Source organism: Crocodylus porosus, unplaced genomic scaffold, assembly GCF_001723895.1.
Source record: "Crocodylus porosus isolate Cpor-Errol unplaced genomic scaffold, CroPor_comp1, whole genome shotgun sequence".
Lineage (NCBI taxonomy): Eukaryota > Metazoa > Chordata > Crocodylia > Crocodylidae > Crocodylus > Crocodylus porosus.
In genome coordinates, this window is record NW_017728928.1 from 18,826,447 (window position 1) to 18,841,638 (window position 15,192).

A 15,192-nucleotide genomic window follows, 5' to 3' on the forward strand; every position below is an offset into this window, starting at 1 on the left:
TGAGCAGGGAGGCTTTACCATAAGCACCCAGAGGCCCCAATCACCACTGCCAGAGTGCAGGGCTTATTTTTTTTTTTTTTTAAAGTGCCCAGAGGCTGGGGCCAGGTGGGGGATGGGGCAGGGATGGGCAGCCATGAGGGCTTCTCCCACAACTCCTCTGGCTATGCCTGCCTCTACCCACAGGGGTTATGCCCTGCTGCTGATTGCCCATCAGATGCCGAAGGGGAGGACACGATGCAGGCGCGGTTCACTCCAGGCACTGGTAGGGCAAAACCCCCACTCCCAGAGCTGCTGCGTCTGCATCAGCACTGGGACCAGGGGCTCTGCCCTGCTACCATTTACCACCCAGCATGTGGGGGGAGGGGGGGAGGGGCAGAATTCAGGGCAGAGTTCCCGCTCCCGGCGCTGCCACACCTGCATCCCATTCCCTCACCCACTCCCCTCCTCGACTGGGCAGCTTGTCCCAGCCCCAATTCCCCCCTGCCCACAACCCCAACAGATTTACCAGCTGGAGGCAGCTGTTTCAGCTGCCTGTTTAATCTATGGCCAAATCTCCTAAGCAGCCACATCTTTTCCAGAGCTTTTCTGAATCGATTTGGAGCTTTTAATTGGTCTCCCAATTCTATTCAGATTTGGAGATTTGGTTCCCAAAAAAGGCCAAATCTCCTCCAAATCAAATCAGCTCCGAAGCTTTGCACAGCCCTACTGTGCACACGCACAGAGAATGGGCCTGGCAAAATATACAATTAACAGTTAGCATTTTCTAAGCACAGTGCAGGCAAATATGTATGTAGCTGCTCCAGTGAGGTGCTGTTACATTTTATGCCCTTGCTACATAGAGGAATACAAGGTATCATATATAAAACATGTAGTGGTTGTTGGCACTCAGCTACTGCTTTTATAGCGTTTCATGTTAGTTCTAATATTACTGAGCTTGTAGGGAGGGCCACAGGTAAGAAAAGAGTAGATTCCACAAGTCTAATCTCTCTAGAAATATAAATTCCCCATTTATATTTATATTTCTTTCTCAAGCCACTAACACTTAACAAACTATTAACCTAATACAGCATTACAATATATGGACAACTTTGCTGCTACACTGCTATTTTATTTCTTCCTTTTAATCTGTATTAATTTTTAAACTGGTAACACTTGGAGAAAAGACAGCCCAGTAACTACAGCAGTAACCTGGGACATTAATCTGAGCAGAACAAGGTGGCAGTCACAGTGCATTACTGTGGCACTGGAAGAAAGGAAGTCAAAAAATATCAGAGTCTACTATGTCAAGATTAACTCCTGCTGGGATAGAGATTTTACCAAATGGTAGCAGTTGAAACAAGTGTAAAGAAAACTATTTACCTTCCTGGCTTCAAATACCCAGTGACTCTTGCCATCGTCATCCACCTGGTTCCACCAGCGAAGCCCAACCATCAACCGGCCCGTAACATTCTGGAGGAGGTTAAATACAAATAGAAGTGGGATCAGAGAGGTTTTAACCCTAAAGCTCAGACACCAAAAAAACCTCCCTGAACATGAATCATGAAATGCCAAACTAAACCTGCCAAACCAATTATTCCTGTATCTTATCGAATGAGTTTCTAATTGTTTTTACATCAGTAGTTGCTCCCAGACTGCATTCTGCTAGTTGCATTGTAGGTGGCATTAGTAGTTACCAATGCTATGCAGCTTTAATGTTGCTTGGCATCCTTCATTCTAAAGATCCTTTATTTGGTTGGGTATGCCAAATTTAGATGTCTGGCCTGAAATTTTCTATGCCAGTCATCTGCCTCAGGGCATGTGTAGATGAAACGGGGTCCTTAAATTGAAGCAGTGGGTTTTTAAAAACACCACTTCAATTTAGGGCCCTTTAAACCCCCATGCTATGCACACACCCAAACTTACCTGCCTCTCTAGCGGCAGGGAGGGGAGGGTGAGCTGCCAGCAGACGGAGTGGTCCCTGGGCTGCAGAGGTGGGGGCTGGTGCTTCCCTCCACGGTAGTGGTGGCTCCCCGCCAAGGTGGCACCCACCTCTGCAGGCACGCAGCTTGGCTGGCCCTGGAGGGCACCAGAGCTGCAGAGGAAAACATCAGGCCCCCACACAGCTCAGGTAGGCAGGCAGGTTCCAGGGGGAAAAAAAATTAAAAAGATCAGGCTCACCGCTTTTCTTGGATGGAGCCTGCCTTCGCGAGCTGTTGCCAGGCTGCCTGCACGGGCTTCCTGCAGAGCCCCTGAGCTGCACAGAGCCTGGTGCTTCGCTCTGTGGCTGTAGGGCAGCAAACTAAAACTCCTCAGAAGAGTTTTAGTTTGCTGCACCCCAAGTCATTTAAGGCGCATTACACCGCCAATTTTGCTACAGTGGCTGGAATTACTGTACAAACACCAACACCATTAAAGCGGTGCAGAAGCATTTAACCCACTTTAAAGTGTCATGCACACATGCCGCTCATTTTGTCTACACATGGCCTCTGAATGGAGAGGAAGGACTGGCAAGCCAAGGAGACCAGGACTGGGAGCCAATAGATTAGATGGAAGACTGGAACAAACAACTGGCACAGGATGAGGGAGAGTGGGGAGCCTGGAATGAGGATTAAGGCTCATGTAAGATCATGTAACGGCTCTGCAATAATGTATATGAAGATGGAGACACACTAAGGGGGGGCATAAGCCCTTTCAATTCAGGCATTTCATGAATTCCAAATACTTAACTTTACAATATCAACATTCTTTAAATGTAGTGTTTGCATGTAACAGCGTGCAGATCAAGCGTATACAACTAACTACAGCCTGAAACTACTAATTCAATATCCATATTCAGTCCAAACCATAGCTGATCTTGACGTGTGAGTTGCCCTTCAGAAATGGCCTGCTGTTTCACTATTAATACTCCTAGTGACAATGTAATTCATCAACAGAAGGCTAGATGTGAGGTGTCACTAAGTCACCCTATACCTTGATTAAGTAAGAGCAGAAACAGTTTTAAAAAAGCAATCAGTTTAAAAGCACTACTGAGCAACATAATCGTATACTCTCACTTTGTGGTAAAAGAAAGTGGTATTACAATCACAAAAAGTTGGGGTCAACCAAAGCAATAGCCTGTTAAACCCTCTGCAGGCAGCTAGTGAGGGCCCTGGCAGGATGTTAATTCAATCACATAATGGAATCTAAGGAATTTTATCCCCAATCGCCAAAATTGTGCATCTTGCCATCATAGATGTGCATGGCAGGATACATGATTTTTGGGACCAGTGATTAAATTCCTCAGATCCCACCATGCATCTGAGGGCACACTGGGAGCCCCAGATCAGGGATCTGGTCTCTAATCCATGGTTCCCCTCATGCCTGGACCTTTAAACACTTGCCAGCATTGATACACTGGTCCTATATTGGATCAGCACCAATATAGGGAAAATTGAGAGTATCAGCGATCAGCTTTTTTTGCCTGGCGTGGCCAATAAATGCCCTGTGCATGCTCATAGCCACAGCATGCACATGGCCAGGAGGGCAGACCTGCAGCTTGGAGAGAAGCATTCACTGGTAAGTCTGTTGTGGAGGAAGGGGCAGAGGAAGGAAAGGGGCATCAGGGGAGTGGGCAAATCGAGGCCCCCACGGTGATGGAGGGAGTGAGGCTGGGACAGGCCCTGCTCAGCCAGGGTGGGGTGCAGGATGCAGCTGCAAGCAGCTCATCCGGGGGGCGGCTCCCACCACTTCGGGCACACCAGGAGGGCATGAGGGGGGTGTGCCCCTGGATCTGTGTGGGGCAGGGCTGGCTGCCTCTGTGGGCTAGGGCCAGCACTGGGCTCTTCCCAACAGGGGGGCTGGGCCAGGCTGCACTCAGGGCGGATGGCAGTGGTGCTGGGAGCAAGGCTATGGGGAGGGGGAGCTATAGCAAATTTTGGGCAGGCTGCAGTCCCCCATAGCCCCACTGCCCAGCGCTGATGCCGCCTGCCCCAAGCACAGCTCAGCCCAGCCCCTGCACCAGGAATAGCCTGGCACTGCCCCTGGCCCCAGCCCACAGCAGCAGCCTGCCCTGCCCCACGCATATCTGGGGGCACAAGCCCCCCATGCTCTCTCAGGGTGTCTGGAGCGGTGGGAACAGCCAACCCCTCCCCACATTCCCAAACAAGCTGCTCGCGGCTCTGTCCCATGCCCCACCTCACCCTGGCTGAGCAGTGCCTGCCCCAGCCCCACTCCCTCCCTCACCACTAGGTCCTCAATCTGTTCCCCACCCCCTCCACTCCCCTTCCCTCTCCGCCCAACAGACTTACCAGCCCAAAGTTGGTCTCCAACCTGCCCAGCTACATATCAGAATCAGATTGATATCGGCCAATATGGCGCCTTAAAAATCGGCCATCACTATCAGCCCTAAAAATATCTATCGGTACACCCCTACTTGCCCAGCATAAGGGAACTGGTGCCTCAATGATAGACAGCACAGCACACCTTTCAACTTGCCTAAACAGGGCACCCTACCCATCAGAGCAACCTGTCATAAGGGAACAGGATTCCCCAATATCAGATGCATTGTGTACTTTTCAAAGGACAGGGGCAATTGGTTCCAGACACAGAGGCTGCTGTCTATGCAAGCCCAGCAATCAGCCAGAGGGCAGTGGGCAGCTACATTCCAGTTCCCTGCTCGACCCCCCTAATCAGCAAATTGGCAGGACTGGGCAAAGGACAGTCACTGGGTCTGGAACAAATGATACAATTGAAAAGTGCACTTGTGCCCTAGCATCAGCTTGCACAGAGGGGCTTTACATGTCCTGGGGCACAGGGAGCCCAAGATTGTAAGCGGCTCCCTGATCCTGAACTCCCACATGCATACATGTTCCAAGTTCACATGTGCAGCTTAGCTGCCCACAAGCTCTTTGAACATGCTAAGGTTCATGGGGTGGGAGGGGGACTAGAGGAGGGGAAGAAGAGCCTCTCTCCAGTTTTGGGTTCCCTGCATGTCAGCACATTTTAAGGGTGAGCAGGGAGCCCAAGATAGGTAGCAGCTCCCCCATTCCTGGAATCCCTGCACACTCTGCATCTGTGCTGCATTAATGCCCCTGCATGTAGGGAGCCCCAAATTGGAGAGCTGCTCCCTGATCTTGGGCTTTTCTCCTGGCCCTGCTGGTATGTTCAGAGGGCATGCATGCAGCTGGGCTGCAGGCTGGCACAGAGTAACTGCTCCCTTACCTCAGGGTCCTGCACCACATGTTCGTGTCACACATTCAAATTCAAGAACAACATAAACCAGACACAATGACGTACCACATTTAACCATAAAGATCATACACCAAAAAAGACCTTGGACATGAATCAAGAGTGTGCCATGCACTATGAAACAGCTAAACTGAACTAAATATACCATATCTGTTCTTCCCATACCTTGTAAAATGTATTTATAATTGCTACAGCAACTATAACTATGAATACTACAGTGTCAGAGCTTTGGGGTTAAACGTGGAACATCTCTGTGGCTGGTCTGCCACTTTATCTGCTTATAAATTACTTGCACATGTGGCATATTACAATTCATAAATGTAACATCTGCCAGGACCCTGAGATTTTTTGTGCCAAATATGTGTCCAATAAAACTAGGAATTTTCACTAAAGGTTAAATGCAATGAAAAGCCAAACTCCCAGTGAGCACTGGGGCAACTTATTTTATTACTGAATTTGCTTTTCACAATAAGTAAAGTAAAATTGCTGGCAGATCTAGTTCAGGCTCAGTCAGGACTACATCTGTATTTTCCAGCATCTTCACTGCAATAATAAATGATTGCAAAACCATTAAAAACTTTTCCTTACAATTTTGGAGGCCACTTTAACTTCTGCTTAAAAATCGTATTATGTCTGAGAGAAATTTTCCCCAACTGCACCTCAAAAATAAATGATACACAAAACATGAGATTTAAGAGTTTTCCATTACTTTTAAAGTTCTTGTCACATAATACAATACCACTTCCTGCAAAATGAAAAAAGGAGCTAACCTTACTTTTTAACACACACATGCATGTCCAGACAGTATTTAACTTAGTCTGTTTCCACCTTTTAAGAATTGCAAAGCAACATGGTAGACTTACCTTCACTGCCCAAAAATCACATGATAACAACAAGATAATTGTGACCATGCAGGCAATAAAGCTGCTGGTCAACAGTTCACAGAGAAGATAAACAACTATTGCGCTGACTCTGAAGAACAAGTGGAAAAATGATGCCACCGGATGCCTGTAAATGATACATCAAGAGCAGAATACAGTCACAGACCTCTCAAACGAGACTAAAGCAACTCAGTTTAAAAAAAAAATAGCATACACTGTTACAGGAAAATTGTTCTTTGTCGAGTTTAGGAGGACACCCCTTTAAATGAGGCCAGTTTGCAAATACTGACAATGACAAATATAAGCTCCACACTACTCATTTGTGCTGTTCCACAAGGCAGAGCAAAGTCAACCAGATATAATCAGAAGTAGAGGTGCACCAATACATTGGCCCATATTGTATCGGAACCAATAAAAGGAAAACTGACATTATTGGCAATCAGCTTTTTTTAACTAATGTAGCCGGTAATGTCACTGGTAAATGCCGTGTGCAGGTAAGTAGCCACAGCATACATATGGCCAGCCTAGCAGCTTGGACAGCTGGTAAGTCTGTTGTTGTGGGGGGGAAGCAGAGCAAGGCCCCTGAGATGAGGGAGGGAGTGAGTGGGGCTGGGAGGGGAGCCATGAGTAGCTCATCCAGGGGGCACAGGGCTACTCCTGCTACTGCATACACTCTGGGGGAGCCATGGGGGTCATGTGCTCCCCAGATCTATGCACGGGGTGAGGGCAGGCTGTGGCAGTATTGGGCTCTTCCCAGAAGGTGGGCTGAGCCAGGGCTGCACTTGGGCTGGGTGGCCAGGAAAAGCCTGGCGCCACCCCCAGTCCCAGTCTGCAGCCTGCCCTTGCCCCGCACACAGATCTGGGGGACATATACCCTCCATGGCTCTCCCAAGGGTACGTGTAATGGCAGAAGCGGCCCCCTCTCCAAGTATGAGCCAGAGCAGCACTGTCCCACACCAGCCCCATTCCCCACCTTGCCACAGGGGCCTTGATCTGCCCAGCCCCCACCCCCCTCAACAGACTTATCAGCCAGACACTGCTCTCCAAGCTGCCAGGTTGCAAATCAGCAATCGGATCGTATTGCCAATATGGCTTGCTAATAACTGGACATCGGTATCGGCTCAAAATTTTTTATTGGTGCACCTCTAATCAGAAGACTTCTCCCACATGCAAAAATTGTTCAAAGAAGAGTTGAGTGGGAGTATAGGGGGAAAAGTGATGCCAGAAGTTTGTAAGAGCTAGTAGCTTAAAGGAAGTCAATTAGGACAGAGTGAGAAGAGACCCCCCTTTGAAATGAATGGAAGCAGATACTCTCTTCCTGGAGAAACCCTGTCCATTTTTCTGTCTTCTTCTATGTTTCCAGTTCAGAGAGATGCAGTATAGGCTTTAAGATTACTGCACAGCTGAGCTCTAGAAGAACTGCCTGTAAACTGCCCTACAAGTTGTTTGGAAGTAAAGCAGGAGTGAGGCTGTTATATCAGCTGTATGACAAGATAGAAGGTGGCTAATATGGAAATAGCAGAGAAACTATTCAAGATCTGAAGCTGAAAGTATGGTCATGAAAAGACAACTCCTCCCTTCAAACCCCTGAACATCTTCTTATCACACAAAATGATTCATTTGGAATAAAGCAACAGTTTGGGTCATTTCATACAGTTTCAGACAGACAGTCTCACTGAGTCTGCAGACAAACAATACATCATGACTATAAAAATCAACAAAAAGCCACAGATTTTTAAACAGAAGATTAAGTTATCAACGGTTGATGAGTAATCCCCAATTCACAGGAATAAAAACTCTTACAAATGAAAATCACTTCTAAGCAAAGAGAACTCAACCACACCAATGCTCTGTTATTGCCTACTGGTACAATATGACCTAACGGATGTCTTGCATCCACCACATTTTTGATAGGAGACTCTGAAAAATACTATTGGTCACACACCTTATTTTTGACTTTTTTGATCTCCTGGGTGCATCATCATCTGCATCAAACAGTGACACATCTTCAGTGTCGTCATTACTGTCCTAGAAGGGCAAATGAGTTACAAAAAGTTACAAAAGAGAAAAGCTAACATTTATTTTCAAGTTCCAAAAACCAGCAGGATTTTGCTTAGAAATATTTTAGTGATGCCTTAAGGACAAAGAAATTCAGCAATACTTGGGTACTTAAGTAACAGCAACATAAAAAAGTAGTAATCTGACTTTAAAATTGTCTCCTTTATCTCGAGTGAACCTTACCTCAAACCTGTCTGCAGGCAGCAGTGTAACGCCAGGTATTCACACAAGTACTTTACCCACCCTATATCACACATGCTAAAGTTTTCCTAGCTTTCTACAAAACAGTTATTATGATAGCAAACAAAATCAAGTTCATTCAAGTTGCTATCTTGAGGCTTCCCAGAGAACACTTGGTGAAGGAACAAGAGTCTGCATTCTCAGAAGTCAGGAATTATTTGTTTACAATACCTTCAATAAGGCATATTTGCCTCCCAAAAGACATATTAACATGAATAGGAATCAGTTATCTGTGAAAGGCAATGGAGCAGATAAATTAAATAGGCACATCTTTATATTTATCAAGGGCTTTACAACATCTGTCAGGTATGAGGGGGAATTTTTTTTGCCTGTATTAAGGCATCATCTTTCTCTAAACCTGGAGAAGTTACAGAACCCCAAAACCAAGTAACATGCATAAAATGCTGCAGCCTGATTTACTATGAGAGTTCACATTTTATCATCATTCTTCCTGTCAATTAAAATAACAGACACCCAGCTAACTGGCAAACTGAATAGCCTTGGCTACTACAGATCCACTCAATGTATATGTTGTTCAAGAGACTGTCGTAGACACGGCATCAAGTAGGTCTCCACATCACCATCCAATGCTACACAAGGGGCTGGGATGGTGCAACCGCTAATCAGTTGACAGCCTACAGGTCACAAGTTCGAGGCCACAGCATAAGCCCTCACAGCACCGCCTGTCAGATTCCAGTGAATTTGCAAATTCAGCTAAATACCTTGCAATCCCTCTTCCATGTGTTTGCAGCAAAAAGCATTCTTTTTCAGAGCAGAACAACTGTACCCCAAGCTTTTTCCCCATTCTGTAACCAAGCACTAAGAGTAGTGTGCAGCACGTCAAATTCTTTAAATGTGTTAGCTTCTAAGTTGCCTTTAGCTACTTCTTGTATATGTATAGCATCTACTTTCCTAACCAAGGTAGTATTTTGATGCATCTTCCTGTTCAATTAATGCTGAATGCTGAGCTGACAGTGGGTTCACCAATTCCAGCCAAAAAGAGCTTCACTTAAACCCACAACAGGTTCTCAAGCTGCCAGACACCTCAGTCAGTGAGCGGGGCAGTACCTTTTAAACTAATGAACTGCCAGGAACAAATTCCAAGGGCGACTGGTGCCTCCTGAGTCAGGGAAGGCACTTACCCCTGAAGAGGACAGTCAGCAACTGGAGGAGGGTCCCCCTGCAGCTGATGCCGCAGACTGGGGGTGAAGGGGTGGAAGGGGGATCCCCCTATGGCCAATCCCGCCAACCTGCAAATGGCAGCAGTACACTGCTGGCACTTCCGGGTGAGCACGATCAGCCATGGGTGGGGACTGCCTCTCCTTGCACCCCCAGTTGCCAGCCAGCACTCTTGGGCGGGGTACCAGCACTCTCGCCTCCCGCCCTGCCAGGGACTGCTTGCTGTCAGGAATTGCACATGCACCCTCCATACATCGCCACTGACAAATTCCTCTGTGATTTAGTCAGCAAGAATATTTGGAAATAATGACTGGCACTTTAAGTTGAGGACAAGCTGGCTGAAGTGTTTTACGTACAAGCTGCAAGTACCACAGCAGAGCTTCAGCGCACCAAGGACCAGGACCACAATTGTGAGTTATCCCCCAGGCAGATGCACCACATCTCACTATAGTTACATCTGAAAATTAACTTTCCGTAATGCCCAGCCTCCATGGGGCAAACCATGAGAACGGCAGCGATGTGCCTGAGCCCCGATCCGGGACAACGCACCTCCAGAAGGATCAGTGGGTGCTCAGACGCGTGTGCCTGAGAAGACCCGGTGCTGGTCCTACGAAAGCTGCATGTCTGCAGGCAGTCTGACTAAACGGGTTGGTGTCTTTAACCTGCTGGCTTCACGCCTTCCCCGGGAGGTGTCGAGCTCCCGTCGGCGGGGATCTGCGATACGTCAAGGGCCGCAGGGGCACTGAGTACCAGGCACGGGCCCTTCTTGGCATGACCGTGACAACACGCGGGGCCCCAAAAAACACGTCCCGCCGGGTTTGCAGGGCCCGGGGCCACGGACGCGAGTTCGTTTCGTTTCGACCGTAGCTCCGCGCCGTACCCTCCCCGCGGGGCTCAACCCGCCCTGCCCCTCGCCCCTACCTTACAAAGCGCTGACCCCTGGCCCCGCCCCCTCGAGCCAAACCGCCACTGGGGGGACCGCGGGGAAAGGGGAACGGCGGCCCCCGCGCGCTCACCTGCCGTAACATGGTTAGGACACGTCACTTCCGCTCCATTCACGTCACACTGGGACCAACCCCCAAGCCCCACCCCCCGTGCGACATCATAGCGGAAAGCCACGGGCCGCTTGACCCACTCGGTTGGGGCGCATGCGCACTGGGCCGCAGCGGCCGCTGGACCCCACCTCCACGCGTGGGCTACGCCCCCCCGCCCGAGGCCTGAGGCGCAGGCGCGGTTGCCATAGCGACCTCTGTACACAGCCATGGCGGCGCCCCGGCAGGACGCGGAGCCTGAGGCACAGGAGCTGGAGCTGGAGCTGGAGCTGCAGGCCGTCATCGGCTTCAATGGTGCGGGCCCTCCGCCTCCCAGCTAGAGGCGCCGCAAGCCTGGTTCCCTCCCGCTTCCCCCCTGCGTCTCGCAAGGTGGTGAGGATGCATCTCTCCCCTGCCTCCCAGCCGCTGAGGCAGGCATCCCTGCTGCTGCCTTGCTCGAAACCGCCTCTCCGTGTCCTGCCCGCTCCCTTCCCTGGGGATTTCTTGGCTGCATCCCTGCAGTCAGAGCCACGGTGCCCCGGGGCCAGGGGCTGCGGGCAGGTGTTTGCTGAAGAGTCCGTGGAGCTGTTAAGCAGCCGCATCCCCTTGATCTCTTTTCCTTTCAGGGCATATCCATGCAGGTCTGACCTGCCACCCCGATCGGGAGCACCTCATCTATCCGCTGGGCTGCACTGTGATTACTGAAAACTTGAACAACAGCCAGAGCTTCCTGCACGGTCACACGAACAATGTCTCCTGTGTTGCTGTGTCTCCGAGCGGACGTTACATTGCTTCTGGGCAGGTCACTTTCATGGGGTTCAAGGTGGGTAACGATTTAAAAACATGGCAGCTCTTACAAACCACCAGTAGGAAATCTGCCTCTTCCTTGCAGGGTTGATTTTTCCCTTTGTTTTTGTGTGTTTTGCCTCATTGGATTTAGTGGGACTAGCCCTGTTACTTGTAACTACATTGGTGTACACCGTCTGTCTGGAGCCATTGGTTGTTAAAACCAGGGGTGCTCAACCTCTGGCCCATGAGCCACAGCCACCTTACAGGGCCCTGTCATCTAGCCAGTGGGTCTCACCATGTGTCTGGAAATTTGGTGGTGGGAGAGCAGCAGCACCACTCCCCTGCTGCCAAATCTCCAGACCCATGGGAGCCCCAGGCCCTGTATGCTGGATCCAACACGAGATCCCAGGGTGCAGGGGTAGCACCAAGCCCCGGGACCCAATCCTGCATGTGGGGCAGGGAAGGGGTGGTGCCAGGCCTCAGGCTCAGATCTGGCCCACGGACAGCCAAGTTTGGCCTGCAGACTGGCTCCGAGACACTCATCTGGCTCGCAGGGCCAAAAGGCCGAGCACTATTGGTTTAAATAATAACTGAAGTTTTTGTTTTTGAGGGGAAAACAAATGCTAAGGTAGGAAAGCTATTGCAGGAGACTGGGATTCATGATGAATGCATGGTTGGATCTGCTTCTGATTCTCTATATGTGATGTTAAACAAGTCTCTTGTTTTCAAAAGTGCCTATGACTTTGGAGCTCAAGTCTCACTTTCAGAAGTGACCTGGGCATTTAATAATGGGGTTTAGACTGCTACATGACTGAGTCATTCTTCAGAATGGGAGTATGACTCCAAAGTCGCTTAAGGCAAGCCACCCCTTGCAAGCTCCATGGACTGCTCATCCCCTGCTGCACCCCAGTTTCTGCTTTGGGCAGAGGGTTGATCTCTTGCCCTCCTTCCTGAAAGATCTAGTGAGAGACAGTTTAGAGTGCCTAATTTAGTAAGCGGCACCGTGTAGCTTGTGGGGGAGAAAGCAGCTTTCTGTCTGGAGCTGGAGCTGGAAGTGTGTGGAGCCCTCCGCAGGAGCTGGCATCCAGCAGATTAGCTGGCTGTTCATGAAATGCAGAATGGAGAATTTGGCTGGGATCTGACTGCTAGGCTACAACAGGGGATCAGTACACTATTCATAAAACATGAATTGGATCACAGGTTGCATTTTGCCTGCAGCCTGTAGGTTGCCAATTCCCACGTTAGGATAGGGGTGCACCGATAAAGATTTTTTTGACTAATACAGATAGCCAGTTATTAACCAGCCATATTGGCCAGTACCGATCTGATTGCCAATATGCAGCCCACCAGCTTGGAGAGTAGTGTCTGGCTGGTAAGGCTGTGCTGGGGAAGGGAGTTGGAGGAGGGAAGGTGCATTGGAGGAGGGGAGGGGGTGCAGATGAAGGCCCTTGCAGTATGGGAAGGAGTGGAGGTGGGTCAGGGGCAGGCTCAGGTGGGACACAACTGGAGCAGAGCATGGGACGAAGCCATGGCTCATCTCGGGGAGCAGCTCAGATCCAACTCCTTCATTAGGAAGAGGCTGGTACATCCCCGGCTCTGAGGACACAGCAGCAGCCCACCCTCACCCTGTACACAGATCTGGGAGGGCACGTGCTGCCCATGCCTCCCCTAGGGGTGCATGCAGTGGCTGGAGCTGTCCCCCCTCCTCCCCTCCCGACAAGCTGCGGCTCTGTTCCATACCCTGCTCCATCCCAGCTGGGCAGTGCTTGCCCCTGCTCCAGCCCCACTCCTTCTCTCACCATGGGGGCCCTGATCTGCACCCCCTGACACACTCCTTCCCTCCCCCATGCCCCTCCCCCCCGCCAGACTTACTGGCCAGACACTGCTCTCCAAGCTGCCAGCCTACATTCCTGGCTGCATGCATGCTGCGGCTACACACATGCATGTAGCATTTATTGGTGACATTACTGGCCATATCAGCCAAAAAAAACCAATTGCCAATAATGTCAATTTTCCTTTAATTGGTGCTGATACAATATGGACTAATGTATTAGTGTATCTCTACATTAAGCAATTTTGAAATCCCACTAGGCACCTATTTGCATCTTTAGATGTGTAATAATTCTGAAAATCTCACCTTTGTGCCTCACTTTTGCCTATCCACAGGGTTTCGGTGAAGTTTAATACATTTGTTCTTCAAAAAGGGCAAGGAAGAGACTGTAGCATTATATACTACTAGCCAATTGCCCATCACGAATGACAGTGTTTCAGGGAGTGTTTACATGCCCCCCACTCCCCGCTTACCCTTTGGGGCTGGCCATGTAACCAGTCCCTCTGCCACCTCCTCCTCTAGCCTCCAGCACAGCAGCTCCCTCTCCCGCCCCCCACCCGCCTCCGCCTCTGCCTCCTCTCACAGAGCAGCAGGGCTTCCCTCCACCTGAAGAAGCAGTGATGGCAGCAATGGCAGCTCCCTCTCCCCAGCCTGTCCACCACCACCAGCTCCTCCCACAGAGCAGCAGGACTTCCCTCCGCCTGAGGTGGCAGCGGCTCCCTCCCCACTGCCTACCCTCCTGCCTCCTCCTGCAGAGCAGCGGGGCTTCCCTCCATTTGAGGAGGTGGCAGCAGCTCCTCCTTCCCTGCCGCCTGCCTCTGCCTCCTCCCACAAAACAGCAGGGCTCCCACCTCCCTTCCTGAGGAGGCAGAGCCCCTGCAGCCAATCACTGCCGGCCCCCTTGGCGACGCATGCATAGTTGCCCAGAAGAATTACAGGCAGACCGACACATGGACAGACAGACTAAGCCCTTCATTGTATTAGAATTTTAAAATATAATTCAAATGTTCTTTTAGCACTTGTTGGCCCTGTCATTACATTGACTTTAAAATCAAACACATTCATTAAAGTGACAAATTTGGTGCCTCTGAGAGGGGCTAATCTGAACAGTACTTAAACCTCTGGAGCCCTGGGCTGGAAAGAAGGCTGCTTTTATGTTCTTTAGACTGACATCTTTGAATCGTGGTGCTTAGCTACAAAAGCACCAAAGTACATTCTGAATGCTACTCTTGCTCTGACCCCTTGTGCTTTGGATCTCAGGCAGATATCATTTTGTGGGACTATGAGAAGAAAGAGCTGCTTGCCCGGCTGTCGCTTCACAAGGGAAAAGTAGAAAAACTGGCCTTCTCTCCAAATGACCTTTATTTGGTGTCACTGGGAGGCCAGGATGATGGCAAGTAAGAAACTTTAAATATTGATTCTCCCTCCTTCCTGATTTGACTGGCCCTGTAAGGTGTGGGCCAGGTGAGAGAGAGAGAGACAGCTTCCATATGTGAGGAGGAAACAAGCTACTGGGCTCCAGTGCTTCGCCCCCTTGTCCTGTTGTGAGTCTTGTTTCTAGTAAGCATCAAAAAGCAGGGGGAGACTAAGCTGGTGTCATTTACACCATCTCCCAGCCTACACAGCACACACCATATTTTCTCACATACGCATGCCCTGGAATATTATATACATTGTGTTTTTCAAAGTCAGAATCAATGCAAAAAGATTTGTCCTTGTTTTAAGTAACTAAGTAGGTAAGGAGTTGAGCCTGCTCATTGTTCTGCTTCCTGTGGATCTGTACTGATTTTACTTTTGGTTTCACCCTTAAATGGCAGAACCTGCTCTTACCATATTTCTCACATACACTGTCCACTTCAATTTCCAGCAGCTGGATTCTGGGAAAAGGGGGTGTAGTCTATGCAATAAAATATGGTATTTCACAGTAAATTAGGCCTGAAAGCCTGACATATCATCGCTGTCTGCACAGCCCTTGCTT

At 49.6% G+C, this 15,192-nt stretch overlaps 2 protein-coding genes across 2 annotated transcripts in view; one reads left to right on the forward strand and one right to left on the reverse strand.

The window, feature by feature from the left end:
* LOC109315164 (Golgi apparatus membrane protein TVP23 homolog B-like) overlaps positions 1–10,642 on the reverse strand; it is a 16,155-nt gene extending 5,513 nt beyond the window's left edge. The window contains exons 1-4 of the mRNA XM_019542739.1: positions 10,580–10,642; positions 8,032–8,114; positions 6,069–6,213; positions 1,360–1,449 (exon numbers count right to left, since the gene is read on the reverse strand). Of these exons, the coding sequence (XP_019398284.1) occupies positions 1,360–1,449; positions 6,069–6,213; positions 8,032–8,114; positions 10,580–10,591 (330 nt within the window). The 5' untranslated portion in view covers positions 10,592–10,642. The remainder of the gene's footprint in view (positions 1–1,359; positions 1,450–6,068; positions 6,214–8,031; positions 8,115–10,579) is intronic.
* Positions 10,643–10,802: 160 nt separating this feature from the next.
* Positions 10,803–15,192, forward strand: part of LOC109315229 (cilia- and flagella-associated protein 52-like) — a 23,429-nt gene continuing 19,039 nt past the window's right edge. The window contains exons 1-3 of the mRNA XM_019542825.1: positions 10,803–10,909; positions 11,221–11,417; positions 14,475–14,611. Coding sequence (XP_019398370.1) covers positions 10,825–10,909; positions 11,221–11,417; positions 14,475–14,611 — 419 coding nt within the window. The 5' untranslated portion in view covers positions 10,803–10,824. The remainder of the gene's footprint in view (positions 10,910–11,220; positions 11,418–14,474; positions 14,612–15,192) is intronic.